We start from the raw sequence: 27,228 nt of genomic DNA, 5'->3' as shown, positions 1-27,228 counted from the left end.
CTCGCTGTCTTCATCTGCATTTCTCTGTCCGCTTCATCTTTGAGTTCGAGCGTTTTCCTTCTGTTGTTCTTTCAGATACGCAGATCAACAACACAGTCAATGGCAAAAGTAGGTATTTCTTTTCCCAGGGTTCAGTCTGAAGGCTCGCCGTCTCTCTGGGACTTTTCATTTATTTCCCTGCTGGAGGAAGTTGTTTCCACGCAGCTCATTTCTAATTCAGCGGACTAAATGTCCCGATTGTCCTGAAATGTCCCAAAAGCAACAGTGTAGTCACAGTTCATGTGACATCTGTTTTAGAGCCGGTTTAAAGAGGAGACGTTCAGTTAGTCCAGTTAAACTCTCTTTTCTTTTATCTATGAGCCACAGATGAGTTATTTGGTCACTTTATATCATTACTGCAATCTTCTGCAGTTGAAAACCCTCTCATGTGTTTATTTAGTTCTCCTGTAGTCTCACATTGACGCAGATATCAGATTATTTCCACTTGTACTGCTGAAGATGTGGCAGCAATAATAATAATACACACACCACACTTCTAATCCCGCGGCTCATGCTAACACCAGATCACGTCTTGTCTGCACAGTGTTCATGCCGTCTCAGCCTCATCCTCAATTTTCTTTGCATCTCATCCAGCTGGTCATATCACCTCTGTGCCACTGTCATGGCCCGAGAGCCCCACTTCCAATGGCAATATTCACCGTGAGTATCTCACACACTGACGCAGCCTCAAACCCACAGCAGGCAAAATAACAAAAGATATTAATCAAAGCCACCAGTGTATGGACCGGTGCTGTATAGAAACTGCACCGTCATGTATTGGTATTGTGTGAAATTAATGTGTGCATCGAGGGAAATGCAGCTATCTCACAAAATAAAGTCTTAGACACGACGGGCACGATCAGACCCAAACAAATCAGGGATGGCAGGATCTGCATCATTATCTATTTGTGTTGTTAAAGCTTCATGTGTGTCTGATTCATAAACCCATCGGCTTCAATGTTTTTGTGTTGTGTTCGTTTTTCCTTTTAATCCAGTTAGTTTTGTATCATGTGATTATAACTCATTTATCCATCAGATCAATGCAAACAGCTGCAGAGTGCAGTCTGCACCAGCAGGGGGCGGTAAAGCATCATTATCTTGCCCCTTCTGTTCAGATTTCAGCGGGTTTCAGTCAGAATGAGTGAATGAGATGAAATACATGAACTGAGCGGTCAGCACAGCCCTCAGTGAGGATCCTGGGTTCAAGTCCTGCGCGTCAGGGTGGCTGCTGTTTCTATGTGTGTGTTCTACCTTGCCTCTCTGACCGTGGAGTGTGTGTTTGGCTGCAGAGTCGGAGGTGCTGGACCAGCCGTGCTGCCGCTCCCTCTACGACTTCGAGCCGGAGAACGAGGGCGAGCTGGGCTTCAAGGAGGGCGACATCATCATCCTCACCAACCAGATAGACGAGAACTGGTACGAGGGCATGATCCACGGCGAGTCCGGCTTCTTCCCCATCAACTACGTGGAGGTCATCGTGCCGCTGCCTCAGTGAAGGCCCCCGCAGACTCCCCCGTCGGGAAAACAAACACGTCTGTCTGCCGGTGCTGGAGCCGAGCCGGCGGTGGTAGTTTCGTCCCCCAGCCGACATCAAGCAAATCTGGCTGACCACATAGTTTTCTGTTTATTTTTTATGATATTTATGAACCTAAAGCCAACTGAAACCCAAGCCATTAAGTGGGACGGCTCGCCAGGCGGCACCGCCGGAGCCCTCCGGCTCCGACCAAGGTGAAAGTGTGTTTCCTCACCAAGAGGTCCGCCTGCTTTTATCCCTCCTGCACACAAACCACTTCGCTCGACGTTTGTTTTTTACATTTCATCTTTCTACGGTCACATTTCAGTTGAAGTCTTTTACTGCATTCCACTGTGTTTTTGTATAATTGCACCATAACTCTTCTCTCTGTCTTAGCAGTGAAATTGTCAGCTTAGGGTTTTTGAAGGTAATATTTACCCAAATCATGGCATAAAAACGGTGCTTTCCCTTTTATTTTATCAACGGTGATTTTCCTCCGAGTGCTGAAGAGCAAAGGCACAAAAATCTTCAACCCCAGTTTGAAGATTGTTCAAATAAAAGCATGAAAATAGATCAGATGAAGAAAAGATTCTGCTCTTAAACTTGTGGCAAAGCGATCAAACCTTCCGAGCATTCGATGTTCTGTGTTGTCGTCTAAACAGCAGTCTGGGTTTTCAGTGTTTGTTGTGCCTCGTGAGGCTTTCAGGAGGAATCTCTCTCCTCTGCTCCGGTTGGTTCCTCTTTAGCTTTGGTTTGAGCACATTTGGCTTTGATCCTGTTAAAATGAGATTGAGTGGCTGATCGGTCTTGGAACACTGAGGTAGGAGTACACAGGCCGGAGCCTTGAAGTGAAAGAAACGGACAGTTTTGTTATTCTGTGATACAAGTGGCCGAGTCAGAATGGCTCATAGTTCTCACGTGGTTATCACAGAGAGAACCAAACCCAAGATTAAAGAAACAGTTTAAACTCGATGTGTAAGCGTTGTCCAGCTCCGTTTCGTGCCGTTTTCCAGTTCAGGATGCCCAGAAATTCCTACCTTTTCTCCTTGTTTGGGATGTGTTTTTTAATATTCTGTCAACGTTTCAAACTTGTGCTCAGTGACGGTTGAAAATCAGCAACTTCAAATCCTCCTGGAGCACCGAGGACAGCTGTGGCTCGGACGGTCTGGACGGTCTTCATCAAGGCAATGCTCTGGATTTTAATTAGATTTTTTTTTGTTCCCAGATTCAGCCTGTTTGCCTCTGTGTTGTGCCCAACCCAGAACTGAGTGGAGCTGAATGTCTCTCTGTGTTTACATGCTCTGACCTGTTGTCTGAAGACAGGGCCCGCTGCCTTGTCCTCCTGCAGCCACATGAAAGTGCTTCTTGAACTGTCGTCTGTATTGCACTGAAGCTTTAGAGTCTACCTGTCACACACGTTTACGGACACGCACCTTTTTCTTTTGTTTTTATTCCTTCTCTTTTCCAGCGTTGCACTTTGTGTTATTGCCTACGTGGTTTGAATCACTACTATATCAGAAATGTAAAGTGTGAAAATGAGCCGGTAGTTTTCTATAACCACAGATGTTTGTGTTGTGCTCTGATGAATCCTCCGTCTGGAGTATTGTGACATAGGTTGGGGGGAAATGGCTGTATCGCGTTATAAATCAGAAGTAGACGATTCTGTTAGCTTGTGAGCTATCTTATCTAGCTGGTGATAAGCAGTACAAGTGACGGTCAGATTAATCCAGCTGCCACCAGACGAGAAGCTGTAAAATACCACGTCAAGGCTGAGCTGGACAAAAGAACAAGAAGTGCATATTGATTTGTATGATTCATGGCTTCATTTGTTCCGTTTGGTTTAAAATCTCTCTAAATAAATCCAGGATAACGTTGATCAATATGCAGGACCAGCAACTCAATCGCGTCCCGCTCAGTTCACCGTGGCAAATGAAAGGATCAGTCTGCAGGACAGAAACGTCTCGTCCGCTCCAGGTTCTCTGTGCTTCTTGCTGCAGGCTGCACACTCTACTGTTCAACAAAACAGAAGAAACAACCAGAAAGAAGTACAGTCTCAGTTTAATACCAGCTGGACACACAGGAACTGTATGTTTTGTTTTTAATAATGGTTGATGAAAAAGATCTAAAACATTTTAAATGTATCCACTGAGAAAATCCAGAAGGAGAAAGTTCCCATGTTGTATTTTTTTAATGAAAAACAGTAACAAACATCTTGAATTGCACCTAAGGATCATGGGAAATGATGTGTCTTTTATGCCCAAATGAAGAAAATGAGATTTCTTTAATCAAACTGAAATGATTCCCACGTCTCCCCACGATGATGACATGTTGGATTATTACGTTTTATAACCGTCTTACATTTCAGATCTGAGAATTGTCATATTTATCTTTGATTTAAATGGAAATACAGGAAAAACTTCAATATTTCCTCAATTAAACATTCCCTTTTTGTAGTTCTTTTAAACCGGGAAGTGGATAGTTCCTGAATCCAAAGTCAGAATGTGTTTTTTTTTTTTTTTCCCCCCCTGTTAAAGACTGAATGTACCAAATGAGTTTGCCTCGTTGTTTTGCTTCATACGGGCAGATTTAAAAACTGTAAATCCACTGAAATCTTTAGAGTGGAGCTCTAAAGTGTCCCCAACAATATGACGAGACTATCGTCTCAATGGACCATATTTTTATTGTACATGGGTTTAGTTTGCGACCAACTTCACTTTATTTAAAATAGAGAGATTAAGAAAAATGTATTGGATGCTTCATGTTAGCTTGCAGCTGCTTAGATGTTCAAGAATTTGCATGGTGATTTTATTCCATTTTATTTTTATTTTTTTAAGCTTGTTATGATAGTTTTTCTACCCTGATGATCACAGTTCTTTACAGTTTGACACCGTTTGGTTTTGTAGTCCGGCTTCACAAAAGACACATAAATGACTGTATTTGAACTGTACGGACTGTCTTGATTGAGTTCACAGATTAAGGACTGAAAGCACAATTAACCTGTGTCAAACCGTCGCTTCTGCACTTGGTTTCCTGTATGAATGAACGACTGACTGTGAGACACTAAAATAAGATCTGTCTCTCTCAACACTGTACCTCTGTTATTGCCTTTGCAGTTTTCACCTCAGTATTTGCTTTACACCCTCTGCAAAGGTAACTGGCTGCGCCGTTCTGTGTTTTTATTTCTTTTTCAGTAGCATAATTTATGCAAAAGGTGTTTTATAGATGTTGTAAATAATTATAATGATAAATATATTGCGTAAATAAATGAGAAGGAAATATTGACTTGGCTTTCCATCCTGTGTTTTATTCATCAACGTCGCCCGCCGGTCTTTCTCATGTGATTCTTCACGTTAGTGTTGACTGAATAGCAGAGCCAACCCTGCAAAACAAAGCCATCAAAATCAGAGCTTTTTTTTCTTTTTACCCCATTTATATGGAGACAGTAGGAGAATTTTCAAAAAGTTGCGTTTTCAATAACTCCAAACATCATTTTCCGTTTTCATTAGCAAACGTTTATCTGTTACTTGCACAGAGACTCTTAATTTCAGCCCAGTTATTGTGGAAAATTGAGAATTAATAAGTAAAGAGTAGTTTGATAAAAATAGTAACGGGCAGGCAATGTGAAGGTTAACATGATCAGGATGGAGAGAGACAGCAGCTTTACAACCGTTACGATGTTCAATAACCGTAACAACCTCAGTAATCATGACAGTCTGAATGTAGACAATAGTAGTGAGTCACCAGAGTGTCACCGGGAAAAGTGATACATACCATACATTCTTTCATTTGACAGACTGATGCCTCTTCTTCACAGGTAATGTTATATGTTAAGTGTTATGATTATTATTGTTGCGTCTGAAACCACGTTCACATAAATCTGAGAATGTACTGGAAGGACAACGAGTTCATCCTGAATTTTGATTTATTTTTACTGTAAACAAAAGCGGCACTCTTATCACCTCCGTTTCTAAACTACATACAGTAGACCGATACCACACATCGGTTACAGCGCATTAAATCCAGACCTCGGCACTCCTCTGCTTGGACCCTCTGGTCTCCCTCTTAATCTTCAGAGACGGCCTCTCTCCTTTTAGACTCTCCTGTCTTTTTGGTAACTCCGCTCTGGTCGCTCCGGCTTCCTCAGCCTCCCCCATCCTCCCACAGTTGGGGGCGCATGTCCAGTCGGGCTGGTGACCCACCACCAGGTCCAGCGTGGGGAGAGACGTAGTGCTGGTGACTTCCCTGAAGCCCAATGAGGATGTGAGCGAGGGGCTGTCTGCTGGGAAGGTCTCGTAGCCCTTCAGAGCTGCGCAGCCGGCCCAGGAAGCCGTCTCCCGCAGCCTCACCGCCTGGCGGATCTTCTTCCAGCCCAGGTGGTTGAGCTCCAGCAGGTTGAGCAGGATGCAGAAGACCCCGACGCAGAACATGAAGAGCAGGAAGATGGTCTTTTCCGTTGGCCTGGAGACGTAGCAGTCCACCGGCTGGCTGCAGGGGGACGAGGTACAGAGGAAATGAACGGGCACCTGGAAGCCAAACAGCTTCCACTGGGCCAGGACGAAGCCCACCTCCAGGACGGCCCGGAGACACACGTGGAGGACGTAGCATTTGGATAGAACTCCTCCAGAAACCCCCTGCCCGGGCGCGCTCCCCTCCCTGAATGTGCAGGCTCTGGCCTGGCTCAGTGAGGCGATGTTGTTGGGGTCTTCCCTCTGGAGGCTCTGGGCAGCGACGCCCTCCAGCACGTCGGCCAGGCTGTGGCCCAGGTGCTTGTGGGAGCGGATAGAGCAGCTGTCGGAGTCGCAGCTTCGGTCATAAGCCGCCTGTCCGCCGTCTCGCCCCGCGTCGGGGCCGCCCTGCCCCGGGACGTCGCCCGCCGGTTGCCCCTGCCTGTGGCTGGCGCCGTGCGGCACCTTGGACAGGTTGTGCCAGGTGTAGATGATGAAGCAGAGCGACGGCGTGGAGACACTGATGATGTGGAAGACCCAGAAGCGGGGCTGCGAGATGGGCGCGAAGGCGTCGTAGCAGACGGTGGAGCAGCCCGGCTGCAGCGTGTTGCACACGAACATCTCCTGCTCGTCGGTGTACACGTCCTCGGTCGCCACGGCGACGATGAGCAGCCGGAAGATGACCATGACGGTGAGCCACAAGCGGCCGATCATGGTGGAGTGCTGGTGGACCGCATCCAGGAGACGTTTGAGCAGAGTCCACTCGGTCATGGTGGCCTGCGGCTGCCGGCTGCCTCGAGGAGGGACGAGCTGCCTGGAACAGAGCAGTCTGCCCCGAGCCGATCCACCTCTCCGCCTCCTCAGCTCCTCACCGCACGACCTGGCCTCGGCCGCTCCAGCCGACTCGCTCCTCCGCGGTTTTTCCTCGGGTTTAGAGACTTTCCTTCGTCATTTCTCAGAAAGTTTTCCTCATATCAGAACGCAGACCCTTCCTAACTGAAGCCCACTCTGCGTCTGGATGCTCACCAGCCCTCGAATGCACTGGAGCCATTGCAGCAGAGAGCCACCCTTTTTTTTTTATAGATAAGGATGTCCACTTGACATGAGTCACTTGGCATGCTAGCTTCTCTGTTGCCCTCAGGATCCATTTTAAAACCGAGAGACATCACCCTTCCTCGACTGGAGGAGCTGCTGATAGTGCCCACAGATAGAACATTCTTCACAGATTAGCCCTCCGAGAAGCTAATGGACTCTTCCTTTAATGGAGAGGCACATTTTAAATCACATATACAGTGGCGCAGCAGAGCATGGAAGCTCTCACACACTCAAGAAGTGTGCAAGAGGGAACACGATTCAGCAAAATCATTAGAGACTGCGGAGAAAGCGGGGCGGCCAGAATTCGGCCTGGTGACTGAGATTTTCAGTTTCAGGGCTTGTTTTGACTGCTCCTCCCGAGCCACTTGCCAATCCTCTTATCTGTGTTTTAAAAAAAGCCCCTTGAAAGGTCTGCTAGCATCAAATCATCGTGTCTCCCAGATAAAACACTTGGTGACCCCTTTCCTTACTTCAAACAGGCTGCAAGTCCCGTCTGAGTCCCTGGGCCCAATCTCTATTTCTGACATCAACACAACGATTCGGTGTCGCACAACATTAAGTCTCCTTTAAATCACAATTAATACTTACATTTCAATTACTTTCTGACTCATGTAACTATAAAAATCCATGAAAGCATGTACATATTGTGTTTTAATTGTGCATGCGGTATCACTTCTAGAGGATCTTTTCCGAACACAAGGCTCAATGCTTCAGAATAACACAAGGCTCTGCAACGGTCCTCTCTATCTCGTCATGGTTTATTGTGACACATGCGCAGGAGTTTTCTTTTTGATCAAGAGATCATGTGAGCAAATGCACTGTTTATACTGTTTATAGTACATATAGAAAAACATGTATCTTTATCTTGAGTGTCAGAAGAGCTGAAGAACTCAACTCAACTTTATTTATTGCGCTTAAAAAACAACTATGTCTGAAATAGACTGTTGGACATAAGTAGACGTAAAGAATGAAAACAATAAAATGGCAACTTTGAAATTGGAATTGGAATAGATGTCCAATAAAAGGGCAGGTTTTAACAATATCACTTCCGTTTTTTTCGTGTTGAATTTTAAAAAGTTCAAGGTCATCCAGGCTTTAATGTCAATGAGAGATAGCAACAGATGTTTCAGTGAGACAAAAGTGAGAAGATGAGATTTATCTTTAACACAGAGAAGTAAAAATATGTTTGACAACCCCGTGCTGAGAACATTTGAGAAGATCAGAGTGATCTCTTGTGAAATATTGTGAAAAAACATCTAATTTATTTATTCTTGGAATATTCTGAGTCCTGTGCTGTAACATCAGCCCTTTAACAAAGACCGTTAACACTGCAACCATTAACTTGACAAAATTGTTATGTGAGTAGAGACTGCTTTAAGAAGACTTCACCGGGGGTGACCTTCCAGCTGTGACGGCAGGCTTTTCTCTTCCCAGCATGACCTCTGACAGCAGTGGGACAGTCTGGACGCAGGGTGTGATGGTTCGCTGTGTTTCCTGTGCAGGAGCAGGTGTTGCAGCCATGATGGCGGTGAACAGGTAAAGCCTGAACTCTCCCGTGTGAGCTAATGGCCAGACAGCCTCCTGCCGAGCTTTTGTCTGCTATCGATCCAGACTGGGGCGCACGCCGGATTAACATCTTTTAATGGCTGTTACCGGAGCTGATGAAGCGAGCGATCGATGGAGAGGAGCGCGGCCCCTCGTCCCTGCCTTGAGCCGGATTAGAGAGGGCCCCAGTCCCATTTAGCACAATGCAAACGGAGGAGGGGAATCTGCCCAGGGCTCCCCTTGTCGCAAATAGACCACGACTAAAGCCCAGACACAACACGAGCCGCCTCGGCCCTGCAGCCAGCTCCAGCCACAGGCAGGACGGGAAGCGGCCTTTCTCTGCCGCCCTCCACATATGTGTTCTTATCCAGGAGGTCTGGCGCTCGGCGCTCTACTGTCCCGCCACTGTCAAAGGAATTATCCACCCTTTCAGTCTGTTCATGAAGGAATTCCCAATGATGTGCGTTCGCTTTGGGCTTTGTCAGGAGCGGCCTGCGAATGAATAACAGACAGGATTAGAGGAAGGAGAGAGAGAAAGAGAGGCACCGGAGCTCTGCCAGTCACCCCAGCGCTTTCTCTTTCTCCCCTCTGGTCTGGAGGTGTTTTTCTCCAGGCTGCAGAATGGAAACAGACTAGAAATGAAAGAGTGTGAATAAAAGATCACGGGCTGAACTTCAGCTCCGCTCCACATCTCTGCAGAACTAAACATCCACTTAACTGAAAACAGCTGATTCACAGATCAGTCTTCAGCAAACACAATTATTTAATTCATTGAGACTATAGACTCCTGTGGAGTATTTCTGTTCATGCTGCATCCAGATTTTCTGAAATCCATCAGTTTTAACCAAAAACAAGATATTATAGCATGGTGCTGGTGTGTCATGTCATGAAATAATTTACATTCAGAGGTAACTATTTAACCAAAAGTGTTTCTGCAGAGTAAATGAATCCAAACAGTAAATTAAAAAAGCTATCAAATCTACAGGTTGTACTTTCAAAATTCATGGAGAAGATGTTTCTACTGGAGAAAGTTACTGTCAAATTTACCAATAAAAACTTCTCGTTAAGGCAGATCTACTGAAAAGAACATCAATATATCTATATTTGGGAAATAAATCACAACAATCTTGTATGTAAAGCTTTGGTCACTGTTGGTTGAAATGCATCCATATTTAAACACTGAATAAACTCATCCGATATGTAGTGAGTTACTGTTAAATATAATTACTTTGTATTGGAGTGTAAATTTTGTTCATCCATACATCCATCCATTTTTTTACCGCTTTACCGGGGCCGGGTCGCGGGGGCAGCAGTCTCAGCAGAGATGCCCAGACTTCCCTGTCCCCAGACTCTTCCTCCAGCTCCTCTGGGAGAATCCCAAGGCGTTCCCAGGCCAGCCGAGAGACATGGTCTCTCCAGCGTGTCCTGGGTCTTCCCCGGGGTCTCTCCTCCCAGTGGAACATGCTCAGAACACCTCCCGAGGGAGGCGTCCAGGAGGCATCCTAAAGAGGTGCCCGAGCCACCTCAGCTGGCTCCTCTCGATGTGGAGGAGTAGCGGCTCTACTCCGAGCTCCTCCCTGGTGACTGAGCTCCTCCCCCTGTCTCTAAGGGAGCGCCCAGCCACCCTACGGAGGAAGCTCATTTCGGCCGCTTGTATCCGGGATCTTGTCCTTTCAGTCATGATCTAAAGCTCATGACCATAGGTGAGGGTGGGAACGTAGATTGACCGGTAAATTGAGAGCTTCGCCTTTCGGCTCAGCTCCTTCTTCACCACAACGGACCGATACAATGACCACATCACTGCAGACGCTGCACCGATCCGCTCGTCAATCTCCGTCCGTCCTCCACTTGTGAACAAGACCCCAAGATACTTAAACTCCTCCACTTGAGCCAGAGTGTCTCCACCGACCTGGAGAGGGAAGCCACCTTCCTCCGGTCGAGGACCATGGCCTCGGATTTGGAGGTGCTGATCCTCATCCCTGTCGAGACACTCTCGGCTGCGAACCGCCCCAGTGCATGCTCTAGGTCCGGGTTTGATGAAGCCAAATGGACAACATCATCTGCAAAAAGCAGAGATGAAATCCTGTGATTCCCGAACCGGACCCCCTCCGGCCCCTGGCTGCACCTAGAAATTCTGTCCATAAAGATTATAAACAGAACCGGTGACAAAGGGCAGCCCTGCCGGAGTCCAACATGCACCGGGAACAGGTCCGACTTACTGCCGGTGGACCAATGCGGACCAGACTCCTACTCCGGTCATACAGAGACTGGACGGCCCTTAACAAGGGGCCCCGGACTCCGTATTCCTGGAGCACCCCCCACAAGACACCACGAGGGACGCGGTCGAACGCCTTCTCCAAGTCCACAGAACACATGTGGACTGGTTGGGTGAACTCCCACGAGCCCTCGAGCACCCTATGGAGGGTATAGAGCTGGTCCAGTGTTCCACGACCAGGACGAAAACCGCATTGTTCCTCCTGAATCCGAGGTTCGACTGTCGGTCGGATCCTCCTCTCCAGTACCCTGGAATAGACTTTCCCAGGGAGGCTGAGGAGTGTGATCCCCCTATAGTTGGAGCACACCCTCCGGTCCCCCTTTTTAAACAGGGGTACCACCACCCCAGTCTGCCAATCCAGAGGCACTGTCCCCGACCGCCACGCGATGTTGCAGAGACGTGTCAACCAAGACAGTCCCTGCACATCCAGAGACTTGAGGTACTCAGGGCGAATCTCATCCACCCCCGGTGCCTTGCCACCAAGGAGCTTACCGACCACCTCGGTGACTTCAGCTTGGGTGATGGACGAGTCCACCTCTGAGACCTCAACCTCTGCTTCCTCTTGACATAGCGACGGGATTGAGGAGGTCCTCGAAGTATTCCTTCCACCGTCCAACAATATCCCCAGTTGAGGTCAGCAGCTCCCCACTTCCACTGTAAGCAGTGTTGGCGGAGACCTGCTTTCCCCTCCTGAGGCGCCGGATGGTTTGCCAGAATTTCTTCGAGGCCGACCGATAGTCCTCCTCCATGGCCCCGACCTAAGTTTTTGCCTCCACAACCACTCGCGCTGCAGTTCGCTAGGCCTGCCGGTACCTGTCAGCTGCTTCTGGAGTCCCATGAGCCAACAAGGCTTGATAGGACTCCTTCTTCAGCTTGACGGCAGCCCTTACTTCCGGTGTCCACCACCGGGTTCGGGGGTTGCTGCCACAAAAGGCACTGGAGACCTTACGACCACAGCTCCGGGCAGCTGCTTCGACAGTGGAGGTGGAGAACATGGTCCACTCGGACTCAATGCCCCCAGCCTCCCTCGGGACATGAGCGAAGCTCTCCCAGAGGTGGGAGTTGAAAACCACGCTGACAGAGGGTTCCACCAGACGTTCCCAGCAGACCCTCACAACACGTTTGGGTCTGCCAAGTCTGTCGAGTTTCCTCCTCCTCCAGCGAATCCAACTCACCACCAGATGGTGAGCGGTCAACAGCTCTGCCCCTCTCTTCACCCGAGTGTCCAAGACACGTGGCGGAGGTCAGATGACACGACAACAAAGTCGATCATTGACCTCCGACCTAGGGTGTCCTGGTGCCAAGTGCACTTATGGACACCCCTGTGCTCGAACATGGTGTTTGTTATGGGCAAACTGTGACTAGCACAGAATTACTAATAACAGAACACCACTCGGGTTCAGATCAGGAAGGCCGTGCGATCCAATCACCCCTTCCAGGTCTCGCTGTCGCTGCCCATGTGAGCGTTGAAGTCCCCCAGTAGAACAATGGAGTCCCCAGTCGGAGCACTGTCCAGCACCCCTCCCAGGGACTCCAAGAAGGCTGGTTACTCTGCACTGCAGTTCGGCCCATAAGTCGAGACAGCAGTGAGGCACCTGTCCCCGACCCGAAGGCGCAGGGATGCGACCCTCTCGTTCACTGGGGAGAACTCCTACTACTTTTGTTCAAATCGCAATATTTCACTGATAATGTTGATAGTATCAATATATTATATTATATTATATAATATTATATAATATTATATTATATTATATTATATCATATTATATTATATTATATTATATTATATTATATTATATTATATTATATTATATTATATTATATTATATTATATTGTTAAACTTGTTCATTTACAATAACATATAGACTTGACTTCCTTTGAAGTGAGAGAAACTTTGGGTCCACATAATGGACTTTGTTACATGTTGAGATGAAAACATGTTTGATAAGATGCATTTTCCAGTTTCTTATTGTTTCTGATTACACAGGTGTGAACAGGTGTACCTGCCTCTGGTCGGAGTCAGGTGGGATCTACAGGTGGCTTTACAGACTGCACAGTTTCTCCTCACTGTTATAAATTCACCCTCATGGGAAAGAAAGCTTTGACTGAAGTCATCAGGCAACAAATCAGAATAACATTTACTTTAATTAAAAAAAAAAGAAGTCAATTTTATACCTTCGAAGTCTTCCTCTGGGCTGGACGTCACTGTGTAGTTCTGTTATTTTGGCCTGTTAGACGCCAAACGACCATGTTCATCTATTCTGCCCTAAACTGTCAAAAACGTGAAAGATAAAAAGATAAAACATTTTGAAATGTCACCGATGTGACAGGAGTTGAAGCTGTAAAGAGGTTTTAGATTTCAGAGTTCTTTAGTTTTTTATCAGATCAGTAAAATCCTGAATCAGAGTTCAGAATGAAGGTGTCTCCTCTCTGCACACCCATCAGCCCTTCCTCCAGCCCCGCAGCCCCCCCACCCCTCCCCAGGTCCAGTACACATTACCATGGGAGGTGGAGGCGGCGCGGCCGCCGCTCGGCCCCTAACAGGATTAACGGGGGGCTCCGGCGAGGTGGAGCTCCTGCTGCTGTAACTCACTCTGATGTGATTCCCATTCGTCTGGGCCCGGCCCTTCACTTTCCTCCCTCGCTAATCCCTCACTATTCTCACCACCGTCCCTCAGCCACGCTAATCTGCTGGCAGTCTTTAAAGACTCACACTCACACTCACACACACACACCGACTCAGTCTGATGAACACCGAGGGAAACGTCTGATTCTGACTGTATGCAGACTCACATCATCACACACTGTCCCCGGACTGACGGCCTGAGGTAGGAGCTCCCACACACACACGCGCACACACACTCACACACACACATCACACACACTGACTGTACTCTGCAGTGTGTGCCATTCTCTCACAGGTCCTGGTTGGGTCTGAAAGCAGGTTCATGTGTTTTAGTTTTCTCTGTTTAGAGGTTGTAGACTCTTGTGTTGTTATCAGAGAAGAGCAGTGAAAGACAGGAAGTGGATTCACCTTCTGAAGAGATCAGACTCACACTTGTTGTTTGTTGAGTATTGTTTAATTCTTTGTTGAAACAGTGCAGATGGTGTAAGGTGGTCCAGTGGTTAGTGCTCTCACCTCTCAGTGACTTGACCCTTGTTGGATTTTGGACGCAAAACCAAAATGTTTGCATGTTCTCCCTGTGCATGTGTGGTGGTTTTCTACTGGTTTAACCTTGATTTGATGAGTACTGAGTACTGTGTGTGCGTGTGCGTGTGCGTGTGCGTGTGCGTGTGTGTGTGTGCGTGTGTGTGTGTGTGTGTGTACTGTGTACGTCCTGCAGGGATTGTTTACACAGCCAAAGGTGAAAGTAACACTTCAAATACTGACATTATCACAGAATATTTAGACACTTCTGTGATCTGACTCATGCCAAAGTTCTGTTTACACCATATAATCTGCTTTTATGTTTTTTAAAGCCGGAATTCATGGATGAGTTCAGCTTAAATTAATATTCTAAGCTTTCTATACTTTCTGTAGCCAGTAATTATATATTTTTAACTGCTGGAATTTCTTTTTTGTTGAATGTTGAATACAGATGTTTCTTGATGTTTAGATCAGATCAAATGCTGTAATTGACACTACAAATAAATGAGGTTGAAAGGTAAATATATATTTTTTTCAATGGGTAAATGAGTTGAAGAGCAAGCAGGAATTTTTCATTTCTGTCCTCTGGCTGCCTGAAGTTGGATAAATTGTCAAAAGACGATGGATCATGGCTAAAATTTTTAATAATGCAGTTTATAGAACTCCAGTATGTTGCCATGTGATGATCGCATTCTTAGTAGTTTGAAGTAATGAAGTGTTTAATATGGTTTAAATAAATCTAAAGACAACATAGTGTGTTCCTAGAGAGTTCAGATCACTGTGGACATGCATGTTGCTGATATGTCTGCACACACATTGAACCTACTCAGCTCGGGTCTGTAGACGAGGGGCGCCAGGCACAAATTTAATCCTTTATGTTTGATCACTGCCAAAACATTGAGAGTAACATCTGTCTGTCTGTCTATCCTTTATTGAGTGACACAGCTGACAGTGCTAGTTTGGAAATTTCATCTTTTCATTTACTTTACTTTTTTAAATCAATTATATTGTATGATTATTAAACAACCCTCAGTGATGTACAGTTTATACCAAGGTAGGAAGCTACAACACTTGATGAACAGTGTGTGTGTGTGTGTGTGTGTGTGTGTGTGTGTGTGTGTGTGTGTGTGTGTATGTTGACAGATGTGACATGAGTGAATGGCCCCTCATGTAGCGGGGATGACAGCCCAGGACGCTGCGCTCCGGGGGGTTTCCTGCCCCGTGGCGGGGGTCAAGTCAATGTCTGAGCCCCAGCTGAGGGAAAGTCTCTACATCTGCAGCCAAGAGGTGACGAATTACCACACCGACACACCCACCGAGGACATCCCCGCCCCCGCCGACAGGTGCGTCTCTGATGAAAAACACGTTTTCGGGTTATATTGTAGCCAGAGGTACCTGCAGGGACTTTGTCAACAGCTGCCAGGGCAGGTTCTACACATAGAAGTCAGTGAAAACTACATAAAATGCATAAAAGCATGTTGTCCCACATGACCAGATGAACTTTGACCAGTTTCTATAGAACTATGTTATTTGAGGCTGTGATGACGGGCCAATGAACAATGTTATTTTTTATCATCTGAAAGTAATGAGAACTTTTTCATTCAGTTCTCCTGTTTTGCTGTAAACCACATCTGATCCACACAAACTGAAGATGTGTTATGAAGTCACGGCCTTCTGCTGGGTCTTGATCTTGACATCCTCCATGTTTGTGTCTGAGCAGCGATGAGCTGTTCTGCAGGATCTGCCACGAGGGCCCGGCCGCCGGCGAGCTGCTGTCGCCGTGCGAGTGCTCCGGGAGCCTGGCCATGGTGCACCGGGCCTGCCTGGAGCACTGGCTCACCTTCTCCAACAGCGGCCACTGTGAGCTCTGCCACCACCAGTTCGCTCTGGAGCGCCTCCCCAAGCCGCTCACTGAGGTAGGAGCCGCCTCCAGCTGCTGCTTCTGTCACTTCAGCTGAGCACATGCACCTAGAAAGATATCAACACGTGTTTATTTATTTTACATTCTATTTATCATATTCATATGTGTGTGTGTGATGAGATGGGTGTGTGTGCAGAATGCATTCATGTGCATATCAAACTGTGTGCATACACAGATCTTTATGCAGGGAACAAAATCCATCCAAGAGTTATAAACCATTTGCATACTACATATTATCCACACACAATCTAATTTGCACTGACATATATCTGTAGATATAAATATCATTAAATGTACAAACTGAGTGTCTACATACATGCACAAGGCATTTTTACGTATACTATATAAGAATACCACGAGTGTTTTAGTTGAGGTTTATAATGTGATGTGTGACTTTATTTTGCTTTGTGTTGTGTGTGTTTAGCGTTCTTCTCCATGTACAGCAGCATTAAAACACAACAACAAAACCCTAAATCTCTTCAATCGATGATCATATCATGGAGTTGCAGAGCTGCTGTCTCTCTCTGACCTACTGTCAAACATTTAAAGCCAATCGCTACAGTCGGCTATGTTACTATTTCTCGAAGCTCCTGTTTATTGAATGAAGATCACCTGAAGTCCTGCAGTCTTCCTGAGTGGCATTATCCCACATCCACAGATGTAGGCCTTAAGAAATATTATCATTCATCTATAAGACCTGTCCACTTTCTTACTGCTGCTTTTTTTTTTAAATCAGTAGTTCCTTAGTTAAGAGCTACAGTAAAATGCTGATTTTAGAGCATCTTCCTTCCAAATTTCTCCTGTGATTTCAGCTGAACTTACAGACTGAATCAGTCTTCACAGCTGATATTCCAACAGTGTGATCATCATTAAAACAAACCCAAGAGACATTTCAAACACATTAATTCATTTTCACAACAACAATCATGATTGCATCCAGATATCTTGAAGTTTGGAATGTGCATTTCCCATGGCTGCTGCAGACTGAGAGGAGGTGCCGGTCAGTCAGCCATCTCTCCTGAATGAAGGAGCAGATGTCCCGGTCAGTGGTCAGTGGGAGGAGCTCCATGGCAGGTGTTTGTCTTCACGTTGGACAGCCTGCTGCTGTTCGCTGGAACGTCTCTCCCCGCAAAGCCACTTAGGCCGGGAGCTCAGATTAGATGGCGTTTCCCTGTGCCGCTCTGCAGAGGACACTGCTCTGCTCCCTCTCTCTCTCTCTAATCTGCTGATTAGGTACCATGTACTTCACCAGGTTAAGCTACACACTGAATTGCATAATCCTGCTATCAGGCAATGCTGCACGCCTGTGCACACATGCACAGAAGATGTAAACTGCAATGTTTACATGTTTGAACATGCATTTGTATCTAGACACGAGAAGAAAAAGAAGAGTGACGTGCTTTCATTAAAGCATGAGGATGTGGATTCTGTTTCAGCTGATTGCAACATGAACCCAAGTTCCATGGAAAAGGAAAACTGAAAACACAACCAGGAGCACAGCATGGGAGCTGACTGAATATTTGTTTAGGAGTCGTCACTTTAAAGTTGATGTACAGTCTCTGCAGACTGAAGCTTCTTATCATGTGATGATTTATCACCTGGTGTGTTTCTGCATCTTTTGTCGTGTGTATGCATGTATGAGGATAATCCCAGTTCGCTGGGATCAGATCCAACAGGAAGAGGACCAGGGGCTTGATGTCACATCAGGTTTATATCCTCCTGACTTCTGATTGTAGCTCATTTGAATCAGCAGGTGCAGTGGTGAGCTGTGCTGACAGACGATGGTTTTCATGGGTGATTTCTGTCCTGGTGGAGGTGATACAGAACTGCTTGAGACACTGAGACTTTGTGCTCCTGCTGTTCATCCAAACTCATTTCAGTCATGTTGCTGTTTAGTAAATATGTCCTCAAAAATTTTGCAGCTCAGCATGATGCATTGACAGTGTAATCTTTACAATAGTTCACATCAGGGGACTATAGTGTAATATATGCTTTATGCAATAATGTGCGTTTCCTTTAATTTCTTAAGGGCTCAATTATTTGTAGCATGTCAACATTAGGTCATTAATACTCAAAGGAGCCACACGTGAAGCGCCACCTGCTGGTCACATGTTGCATAGAGCGGCTGTTTGTATCCACATTCTGAGAAAAAAAAGTCAGAATTTAAGGGGTTTTTTTTCTCCCCATGTGGCCCTAATCCTCCTCTGTAAGTCAGACCTCCAAATCCAGAGAAGGTTTAGACAGTTGGCACAGAAAGTACAAGGAGTTAAACTGGAAAATGATCTCTCACTTACTGTATTCTTTAATAATAAGATCAAAAAGTGATAAACTTATTTCATTTTGATTCTGCTGATCAGACTAATTCTTTCTCTTTGTAAACAAGGTGCAAATCATCACTTTCTGATATCAACTTTGATATTCCTCTAAATGTTGACTGTCACAGTTATTATCTAGTTTTTATCTTATTGTCACTGCTGTTATTGTTTTGATATTTATTGCTGCTGGTAGCTTTATTCTGCTGTTTTTCTGTTGCTCTCTGCTTGTTGCTGTTTATCTTATCTCGTCTCGTCTTATCAGTTTCTTCAGAAAGAACAAACACATTTCAGCAGTGTCACTTAAAGGTGAATCCATGAAAAAGAAAAAATGTGAGATAAATCATGGCTTCATTGGACAAAATTAGAGCTGAATTCATCTTTTGTGGTGAAAAACTGGTGAATGAAAGTTTGCCTTTAGGTTTCATGTCCTTTAAGGAGAGAAAATGACAACGACGTGGAACAATAGAATGACTGTCTTTACTGACAGTCAGATCCCTCACTCACAGTCCCCTGTCCTCCTCCTCCTCCTCCTCCTCCTCCTCCTCCTCCTCCTCCTCCTCCTCCTCCTCCTCCTCCCCCCCCAGTGGTGGTGGGCTCCCTCCATGCAGCAGCAGAGGAGGACTCTCTGTGGAGATGCGGCCTGCTTCCTCTTCATCACGCCGCTGGCCAGCCTGTCGGGGTGGCTGTGTGTCCAGGGGGCCATGGATCTCTACTACACCAACGGGATGGAGGCCCTGGGGCTGCTGGTCCTCACTCTGGCCCTCATCATCATTTACGTCTTCTGGACTGTGGTCAGTTTGCAAAGCATGCTGGAATTATTTCACCTTTCACAATGAGAGTTTTAACAACAAATATGTTTTAAATACATATTAGCTGCATGACTTTAAAACCGTGTGGTGATCAGGATGAAAGAAAATGACTTGACGTTTATTAATCAGTGTATTTAGAGATTTTTTTTTTTTTTTATCCAACTCTACTTGGGTGTAATGTCATTTGGATCATTTGTACACTTAACAGATTTCATAACATAGACCACATTCAGTTCATTTAAAAAGTCTCAAATATTCAAAAATGAAGCTCTGGAAATCATTTTTAACAACACTAAAGGTTGAAATTTTCCATTTCTGAATATCAGTTTTGATTGCGATGAGTTGCTGTTGTCTTGATTTGTTGGAAACATTTAGTCAGACTTTACATTTTGTTACATTGACATTAATAATGATGGTTCTCTATTTTCTTGTTTCTTAATCACTTCACTTCAATGTATTTCACAGTTTTAACTGCTTGAGATTAAGACTCTAAATCACTTTGTTTTAATGTTTTCCTGTAAAGCTTTGCGTCTCAAATTCAAACTTTACATTCATCCAGAAAGTACTTCACATCATATAGTTTCATTAAGGATATTATAAGTAATCCTAGTGTCTATTTCAACAACACCTAAAGAATTTGTAGTATGTCCAGATTAGATAAAGGTCATGCAGTTTGAGATCCAGACATTTGGCGCCATCTACTGGTAACAAACTACACTGACTCTGGATGAAAACCACTCTGGTCATTTTGAATGTGGATGATAACATGAGTTTGTTGGTTTGTCTCCCAGGTGTCTGTGCGTTACCACGTGCATCTGTTCAGGACGTGGAAGAAGACAGACCAGAGAGTCCGGCTCCAGATCCCCCCGTCAGCCCCGACGAGCCGGCACAACCCCCGCAGCCTGTCCTTAAACCCCTTCAAAGCCCCCAACAAGGAGACGGTGGTGTAGGAGAGGCCTGCTGAGCTGCTGCTGCCTCAGAGACACAGAGAGAGAGCAGGACAGGAGGACGTCCGTCCTCTGCTTCACTCAGAGACAATCATCTGACAGAAGGACCAATCTGACAATCCGACGAACCACTGCATGGAGACGGTTCACGGTTCCTCACTGACGCCTGCTGAGGTTTCTTGGTTTGGGTTGTCCAGAGGTTGAGGGTCAGCGGTGGTCTGGATTCAGTCAGTTCTCTGCTGACACACATTTAAAGGACAGTTCCGCAGATATTCTCCACTGAACTATGGTTTTCTACAGGAGAGAGAAGAGAAAACCCCTCTGGAAAAGCCCATGAGTGATGCAGCGTGACGAGAATCGTCTGAAACTCCAGTTCAGTTTGTGACATGTTCAGCAGGAAGCAGAGGCTGCAATGAAGCCAAGTGAGAATTTGAGATGTACAGAATTTTAATTCATGTCTTCTGCTCCACTCGTCAATTTTTCCTGAGATTTTAAGAACCGTAGCAGCATGAATCCCAAAGCCATGTTTCATTTATTCCAATGTGCCAAGAAACCAGCGAGACAATGACTTAACGGCCAATCCAAAGAAACCAGGAGAGGGTTTAATGCTGGGAACAACATTCTTAATTTTACAGATGGAGAAGTTGAACCCAAACATTAAAAATGAATGCCAGCTTAAGTTTTTATAATGTTGCTCCTGACAAGAGCGGTCACCGCTCCGAGCTGAAGTAATCTAGAAAGCACAGAAAGAGATTTGTTGCCATTTACTGGCAATTCTGACGAGCAAACAGACCAGATTCAGTGTTTCACATTTGTAATTTAGATGCAGTTTTGTAGAACTAAACTGAAGTTATGAAAAATGGTTAAAAACTCATTTTTAACCACAATGTGGATAAACTGAAGCTGACTGAATAAAATGAGTCATCAGGTTGATACATGCACGTTTATTGAGGTCTTTGTGGTTTCTCTAAAGGATCCAAAACATTGTTAAAAATAAACACTGAAGCCGAGCGTCAGTTTATAGTTACTTATATTTAGAAAACTTTATTTCACAGTCACACATACAATGGTTTAAATTAGTCCTTGTCAGGTTCAGGTTCTCCAGGCGGGTCACATCACGGCACAGCTGGCCTCCTTCGACAGAAGATCCTGCACAAGGAAAAACATCACAATCAGCGTTAAAGCCACAAGTGATGAGGACTTGGAATTTTTTTTCCCCCCAATCTTGAATAAATTTACTCCTCAGAACAGCTATTACATTATTTTGTCTTCAGATTATTGGATACACCAGTTAGTTCCAGGCACTGACAGAAACATACTGTCGAGATGTTTTGGCGATCATGGAGTTAATAAATCATTCTTCTTGAATTGTGAACAGCAGCCCGATTCAGCTTCTTTTCTCCACGTTACTGTTGACTCTGCAGCTGCAGGGTTAAAGTCTCCTCTGGTACGTTCAGACAGAAACTCTTTGTGAAGCACAGCTGTGTGAAACCGTCCAGCCTGGCTGCCCTACTCACAACCGCTGCCTGACCTCAGTGTGTCGAAGCAGAACCGTTATTCAGCGCGTTTGACATCCTTCAAAACATGTTAAAACAGACACATGCTGTTAATGTAACGAGTCCGATTCCACAGCGGGATTCATTAATGCCCATTAACCAGCTGAAAGGGACTGAGCAGGAAGCCATCACATATTTACGAGGTTCATGGTCAAGTTAATTCAGAAGGCTGGGATTTTAAAGCAGCGTCGAGTTACGTTACAGCTCTACGTCTCTTCTGAAACTCCATGCAGCCGACTGGACTGTAAGCTGTGCCGATTCATCAATAAGCTAAATAGAGTCATCTCAGCCATCACAACCGTTTGTGTTACATTTTCATAAAAAAAAAAAAAAAAAAAAAAAAAAGGACATTGCTTTGTATTTCCTGCAGTTTGCATGTTCTGCCTGGGGACTTCAGCTTACAGAAACATGCATGTTAGACAGGTTGGGGATTCTAAGCTGATGTCAGGTGATGGGGAGTCTTAATGAGCGGCAGCGAGTCCTGCAGCTGAAGCCATGCAGCATGAAGCAGCCGAGCAGAGACGCCCCGGACGGTTTTTCCCCTCCTCACCTGCCCGGTCGCCTTACGACACAGAACAACACTTCTTTTTCTTTGGCTTCAGTGGGAAAACAAGGACGTCAGGTTTTTCTTTTTTCTTAAAATCGTGTCACATTGAGAAAGTGTGGTTTTTGGTTTCAGCGGCCGCCGTTCACCTGTCGCCTCAGACGCTGGAGATCGGCTCCGGCTACAAGCTCCTCATCGAAGTCCAGACTCGGCTCCTCGTAGCCTCGAGCCTGCATGTGCATCCGGCGCTCAGCCACCTCCTGGAAACACGTCACACCTCAAGTGTCCCGAACGAACCATGCTTAATGAAGACACTTCCAAATTTCACTCTGTGTCCAACAGAAATGTTTGCATCTGTCGGTATTTAAAGCTTATTCAACAACGAAATCCTGAAAATGTCCTCAAACGAACAAACTCATTCCTCTTTGTTTCAAAGGGCCTGAAAGTTGTGCAATTATCTGCATCCATCACAAAAGGGCTGTTGGTGCAGTTGCATGCTGGGACATGGAGTTCCGGGTTGTTTACCTCGTGCTCCGAGTTCAGCAGGGTGACCCTGACGTCGATGACGGACCCCCAGCTTTTGTGGCCTTGTAGAATCAGATCATCCAAATCAGCTTCAGCCTCAGCGCCTGCTGCCCAGATCTGACACACCACACACACACCACACACACCACACAGTCATGTTTGCGCACATTTAAATTAAAACAGTCATAAACGATCCAGAATGTGCACTTAATCCACATTGACTGATGAGAAAATGCACTTTCACATCTCTGAATGAAGGTCTGAGTTCTCCTCTTACCGTGAGCGTCTGGCCGCCGGCCAGGACGCAGGGGGCCGGGATGTGGAAGGAGATGTCTGCGGAGTTCGGAATGACTCGTCGGACCACCCACCCGCCCAGCGGCTGCTCCTGGAGGCACAGGGGCAGCAGGAGGTCAGCAGCGGGACTGAAGCTCCACACAGCAGACACAGCGGAGCTCGGAGAGACTCGGAGGGCAGAGTTACCGTGTTCGAGCTGTTCTTCAGCTTGACGAATCTCCCGTCGCCGTCGATCTCCTCCACGCTCACCGCGCCGCGCTCCGAGGAGCACGTGGACATCTTGTAGGCCGGCGAGCTGCTTGAGGGGCCCTCGTACTTCCGCTTCTTTCCTCGGTTGCCGTGATCGTGCGTCCGGGGCGCAGTGGTTCGCTGCGACGGGCTGGGAGACAGCTGCAGTCTGAAGGAAAAAAACAAACTGAAGGGTCAAACGAGCGTCACGCTGCGTGAGGGCGGAGCGGGCGGAGCCCCCACCTCTGCTCCTCCACCTCCAGCATCTTCCTGTAGGCGTTGATCTCCATGTCCAGCGCCAGCTTGACGTCCAGCAGGTTCTCGTAGTCCTCCAGCTGGCTGAACATGCGGCTGCGCAGCTCCAGCAGCTCCTGCTCCTTCTGGCTCAGCTTCAGCTGCCAGGCGTCGCGCTCGCGGTCCAGCGTGCGCTCCAGGTCCTGCGCTCGGCCCTCCAGCATCATTTTCTGCCCCAGAGAAACGTCCAGACCCAAATCAGCTTGTTGGAAGACGATGAGTGTGAAACCAGGAATGGAAACAATATTCTAGAGTGGAAAAGAGACTTCTGAAGCAACGTTGACCCACATCGCTCTGGTACTGCTGCAGCTGCGAGCTGAGGGTCTCCACTCTGAGCCGGGTGGTCTCCAGCTCCTCTTTAGTGGCCGACACGGCGTCGCTGTTCTCCGCCGCAGCTCGCTTCGCATTCTGTAACTGAAGAAGAAGAAGAAGAAGGAGAGAGCCTGGAGATGTAAGTTCTGGAGAGCAAAGAGAGAGAAAGTCAGCGTCGCCGCCAAACCTTCGAGCTGAACGTCTTCTCCAGCTCCGTTTTGTACTGCCCCAGCTGGGCCTCGTGGTCCTCGCGCAGCTTCTGCATGGCCTCCATCAGTTTCCCCTCGAACTCCATCCGGCGGCCCGAGTCCACCTCCACCAGCCGGCTCTCGTGTCGGCTCCTGATCTCCAAGATCTCCTGGAGGGAGGAGGAGGAGGAAGAGGAGGAGCCATGAGAGCGGCTGAGGTGACAGGATGGTGTGATGGTGTGTGTGTGTGTGTGTGTGTTACCTGCTCACTGATGTTCTTCTGAAGCTCCAGCTGCTCTTTGGCCGTCAGCAGCTGGTTCTCCACTTCGATTCTCCTCAGGATCTCAGCGTTCAGCTGGTTCTTCGTTTCTACCAGAGTTCCTTCGGCCTGTTTCCAACACACGAACACACACACGGTTTATAAGAAACACTGAACTCTGACTTTGAAATCTTCATCCCCTGAGCTGGTGAATCCTGTCAGGATGTGAGGAAGATAAAGCAGTCAGCTAACACACAACACACAGACTGAATATACACTAATAAGAGCAAAATGAAACTAAAAGCCTCTCTGCTGATACGTTAGTGTAACATGTATTCAGATTTGTCTGCACTAACATGGAGCAGCACATTGCAGGATCCACGGTTCAGTCCCGTCACAGTGGACAGTGTCGTCCTGACTTGCTCAGTCTACAATAATCTCTGGTCTTCTGGATAAGAATGAGGCTGCAGTCTGCACACAATCAGACCAGATTCTGCATTTGCCTCCTATATCTCAGCTTTAAGTCTGTGCGGAGTTTGACTGGTGACTGAATGAATGAGTGAGTGAGTGCTCCTCTGTCCTGTGATGGACATAACCCGTCGTCACTCATTGAGAACACCACTTCAGTTTTTTGTTCGAAAAAATCTGCTTTTTTATTTAGCATCCCATCTAAAACTCTGATACAATTCACACGAGCAGGTTTCAGACGTCGTGCCGAGTTTCTCTGTCAGACGTGTGAATGAACTGCTGCGGTGAGAGCGGAGGCTTGGCTCAGACATGGGCGAGAATATGACACTAGAACGCAGAAACTCAGAGGCCGATGCTAACTTGTGTGGGACGGAGGTATCGATGTGGACAATGTGTCTGCAGCTTCTCCACCCTCGTCTCATATGAAACTGCTGGGGAGCTGCTCGTGTGTGTGTGTGTGTGTGTGTGTCATATACGTTTTCCAGCTGTCCCTGCAGGTCTGTGAAGTCCTCGTCGAGCCTCCTGTGCTCAGACAGCAGCTTGGTGAACTCGGCATCCTTGGCGTTGAGGGCTGCCTCCGTTTTCCTCCACTGGGTCAGAGCGTGAGCCAGATCGCCCTCCTTCTTCTGGGTCCTGCAAACGTCACACCAAAATTACCTCAAACTCCTCATGTTTTCACCAGCTTTTCCAAACGTGGATTAATTTAGCCGTCCCTGTAACCAGCACCTCTGGAGAACACTGCTTATCAAAGCTTGGACTTGTAAAAAGCAGACTGTGCTTTACAATGGGACAAAAGAGACCCGCTGGCTGAACGCTGGTGTGAGAGGAGGGGCCTTCAGCCCCGGGGCCCACGGTGCTTTAACGTGTTCCTGCTTATCACACCACCTAATGGAACCGATTGATATTAGAAAGGTAGATTACAGCTGGCTGTTCCTAAAGGTATATATTTTACATTTGGTAATTGTTCTGTTGAATTCCATCCATCTTATATAGCACTTTATCCTGGGCAGGGTCAATGGAGCCGATCCCAGCCAACCAGAAGTACAGGACACACACTGGCCCTGTCAGACAGACACCTACACACACTCACATTCATACAGAGGGGTCACAGGGTCACCAGTTAACCTGCAGGTTCTCAAACTGACACATTGATCAGATTTACTCATAACAGGCAGCCCTCTCAAACCTGGGATCACATCGATAGCTCCATTTGATGAACTCTACTCTTGTTCGCAATTTGATTATTAATTGTAATTTCCTCACTACCGGGATTCGAACCCGCGACCCCTCGGTTCACAGGATGACTCAGCCTGATCCACCGCCACAGCAACTTGCTCGGACTGATAAAAAGTACTTCAGACCGCATCTGTCCGCGTGCCTGGAGTCTGACCTGGCCTGGAGCTTCTTGAACTCCTCGGACAGGCTCCCGTGCTCGATCTGGAGCCGGGCCTTCTCCCCGGCCAGCCCGTCCAGGGACCTCCGCACGTCGGCCAGCTCCTCCTCGTACAGCCGCCGCACGTTGCCCATCTCGCGGCTCTTGGACTCGTCCTTGTCCTCCAGCTGGGTGAGCATGAAGGACTTCTCCCTCTCCAGGTCCTGGACCCGCTGGATGTAGTTGGCCAGCCGGTCATTGAGGTGGCGGAGGTCCTCCTTCTCCTGGATGCGGGTCAGGCGCGTGGGGCTGGGGCTGGACGCGGCGGCGGCGCCGCGGCGGCCCGAGGCGGCGGAGCGGGCGGAGCGGCCGCCGGGGGCCGCGGGGGTGGAGGTGGCTGAGGCCATGCTGCACGGTGGGCCGATCTGTCAAATAACCCGCATGCTTCGGTCCGATCTGTAGAAACACGCGCAGCTACGGGGCGCGGTGAGGTTCACACATCTGCAGTTTAAAAAAAAAGAAGTAACGTGCTGAGGCTGTCCGGAACTTCTCCACGCAACCCGGGTCGTGGAAAAGTGAGATGTGATTTGATTCAAATCAAAACTGTCCGGGTTTGCGACTTAAAGTCCTTCACAGCTGCAGTGAATCAGGTTTGATGAGATGACGCACCTGACGCACAGCCAGGGCGCGTAAAGTACGCACAAATCACGCACAGCACATCCGGGAAAGGCTCGCAACGTGAAGGGAGATTTTCTGAAAAAATAAAAAAATATATATATAAAAAATAAAGTGGGCAAAGCACAATTTGAAGGGGAAATTCAAAGAAAATATATATTTATAGGAAAGCAAAATGTTTTTTTAACTTTTGTGTCTTCAACTGTGCCAATAATAAGACTCTCAGGTTACAAAAAAGAGGATTTACACTCTCAAAAAATTCAAAGTAAATATTAAACAGAACATATTAAGACACGTTTCATTTTCAGGAATTCAGGAATTGACCTGGGAAAGAGTCCTCGTTCTTTAGAATCTTTTGTATGCATTTCCATCTGTTTTGCTTAAACCAAACGAAACAAACTAACACACAAACAAACAAACAGTGAAGACAAGCATTTTTGTGGATACAATCGGAGGGTTCTCC

The 27,228-nt window shown here is 46.8% G+C and overlaps 4 protein-coding genes across 5 annotated transcripts in view; 2 read left to right on the top strand and 2 right to left on the bottom strand.

Moving 5' to 3' along the window:
* Nucleotides 1-4,835, top strand: part of sh3gl3a (SH3-domain GRB2-like 3a) — a 36,082-nt gene extending 31,247 nt beyond the window's left edge. The window contains exons 9-11 of the mRNA XM_030092804.1: nucleotides 76-108; nucleotides 634-699; nucleotides 1,329-4,835. Coding sequence (XP_029948664.1) covers nucleotides 76-108; nucleotides 634-699; nucleotides 1,329-1,531 — 302 coding nt within the window. The 3' untranslated portion in view covers nucleotides 1,532-4,835. The remainder of the gene's footprint in view (nucleotides 1-75; nucleotides 109-633; nucleotides 700-1,328) is intronic.
* A 727-nt stretch (nucleotides 4,836-5,562) lies between these two features.
* gjd6 (gap junction protein delta 6) lies at nucleotides 5,563-6,765 on the bottom strand. The gene is made up of 2 exons (XM_030093869.1): nucleotides 6,274-6,765; nucleotides 5,563-6,198 (listed from the first exon to the last, which is right to left on the bottom strand). The coding sequence occupies exons 1-2, from the start codon at nucleotides 6,763-6,765 to the stop codon at nucleotides 5,563-5,565; spliced, it is 1,128 nt and encodes a 375-aa protein (XP_029949729.1).
* Nucleotides 6,766-15,237: 8,472 nt separating this feature from the next.
* On the top strand, nucleotides 15,238-20,053 carry marchf3 (membrane associated ring-CH-type finger 3). Its single transcript, XM_030093856.1, has 4 exons — nucleotides 15,238-15,401; nucleotides 15,779-15,974; nucleotides 18,879-19,085; nucleotides 19,895-20,053. The coding sequence occupies exons 1-4, from the start codon at nucleotides 15,238-15,240 to the stop codon at nucleotides 20,051-20,053; spliced, it is 726 nt and encodes a 241-aa protein (XP_029949716.1).
* A 1,035-nt stretch (nucleotides 20,054-21,088) lies between these two features.
* Nucleotides 21,089-26,750, bottom strand: lmnl3 (lamin L3). Of its 2 annotated transcripts, XM_030089322.1 has the most exons (12): nucleotides 26,109-26,750; nucleotides 25,195-25,351; nucleotides 24,254-24,379; nucleotides 23,991-24,161; nucleotides 23,780-23,905; nucleotides 23,441-23,661; nucleotides 23,156-23,366; nucleotides 22,953-23,060; nucleotides 22,676-22,792; nucleotides 22,300-22,410; nucleotides 22,157-22,202; nucleotides 21,089-21,199 (listed from the first exon to the last, which is right to left on the bottom strand). In XM_030089322.1, the coding sequence occupies exons 1-11, from the start codon at nucleotides 26,495-26,497 to the stop codon at nucleotides 22,170-22,172; spliced, it is 1,770 nt and encodes a 589-aa protein (XP_029945182.1). In that variant the 5' UTR covers nucleotides 26,498-26,750; the 3' UTR covers nucleotides 21,089-21,199; nucleotides 22,157-22,169. The 2 variants fall into 2 exon arrangements, with proteins under 2 accessions (XP_029945182.1, XP_029945173.1); XM_030089313.1 differs by lacking the exon at nucleotides 22,157-22,202 and having other exon boundaries at nucleotides 21,114-21,199.
* Between the last annotated feature and the right edge of the window lie 478 nt (nucleotides 26,751-27,228).

This window comes from Salarias fasciatus, chromosome 1, assembly GCF_902148845.1.
Source record: "Salarias fasciatus chromosome 1, fSalaFa1.1, whole genome shotgun sequence".
In the NCBI taxonomy this organism is placed as follows: domain Eukaryota; kingdom Metazoa; phylum Chordata; class Actinopteri; order Blenniiformes; family Blenniidae; genus Salarias; species Salarias fasciatus.
Note: the sequence above shows the minus strand (reverse complement) of the source record. Positions and strands in the feature narration are given on the sequence as shown.

What these genes read in the sequence shown, in the direction of transcription:
- gjd6 (XM_030093869.1), bottom strand. Translation starts at nt 6,765, where the DNA reads ATGACCGAGTGGACTCTGCTCAAACGTCTCCTGGATGCGGTCCACCAG. An exon ending in ACGTGCTGGAGGGCGTCGCT is followed by an intron (nt 6,199 to 6,273) that starts GCCCAGAGCCTC and finishes ACATTCAGGGAG; the next exon opens with GGGAGCGCGCCCGGGCAGGG.
- marchf3 (XM_030093856.1), top strand. Translation starts at nt 15,238, where the DNA reads ATGACAGCCCAGGACGCTGCGCTCCGGGGGGTTTCCTGCCCCGTGGCG. An exon ending in ATCCCCGCCCCCGCCGACAG is followed by an intron (nt 15,402 to 15,778) that starts GTGCGTCTCTGA and finishes GTGTCTGAGCAG; the next exon opens with CGATGAGCTGTTCTGCAGGA. An exon ending in TTTACGTCTTCTGGACTGTG is followed by an intron (nt 19,086 to 19,894) that starts GTCAGTTTGCAA and finishes TTTGTCTCCCAG; the next exon opens with GTGTCTGTGCGTTACCACGT.
- lmnl3 (XM_030089313.1), bottom strand. Translation starts at nt 26,497, where the DNA reads ATGGCCTCAGCCACCTCCACCCCCGCGGCCCCCGGCGGCCGCTCCGCC. An exon ending in TTCAAGAAGCTCCAGGCCAG is followed by an intron (nt 25,352 to 26,108) that starts GTCAGACTCCAG and finishes TGACGTTTGCAG; the next exon opens with GACCCAGAAGAAGGAGGGCG. An exon ending in TCCAGCGTCTGAGGCGACAG is followed by an intron (nt 21,200 to 22,299) that starts GTGAACGGCGGC and finishes TTCCTTGTGCAG; the next exon opens with GATCTTCTGTCGAAGGAGGC.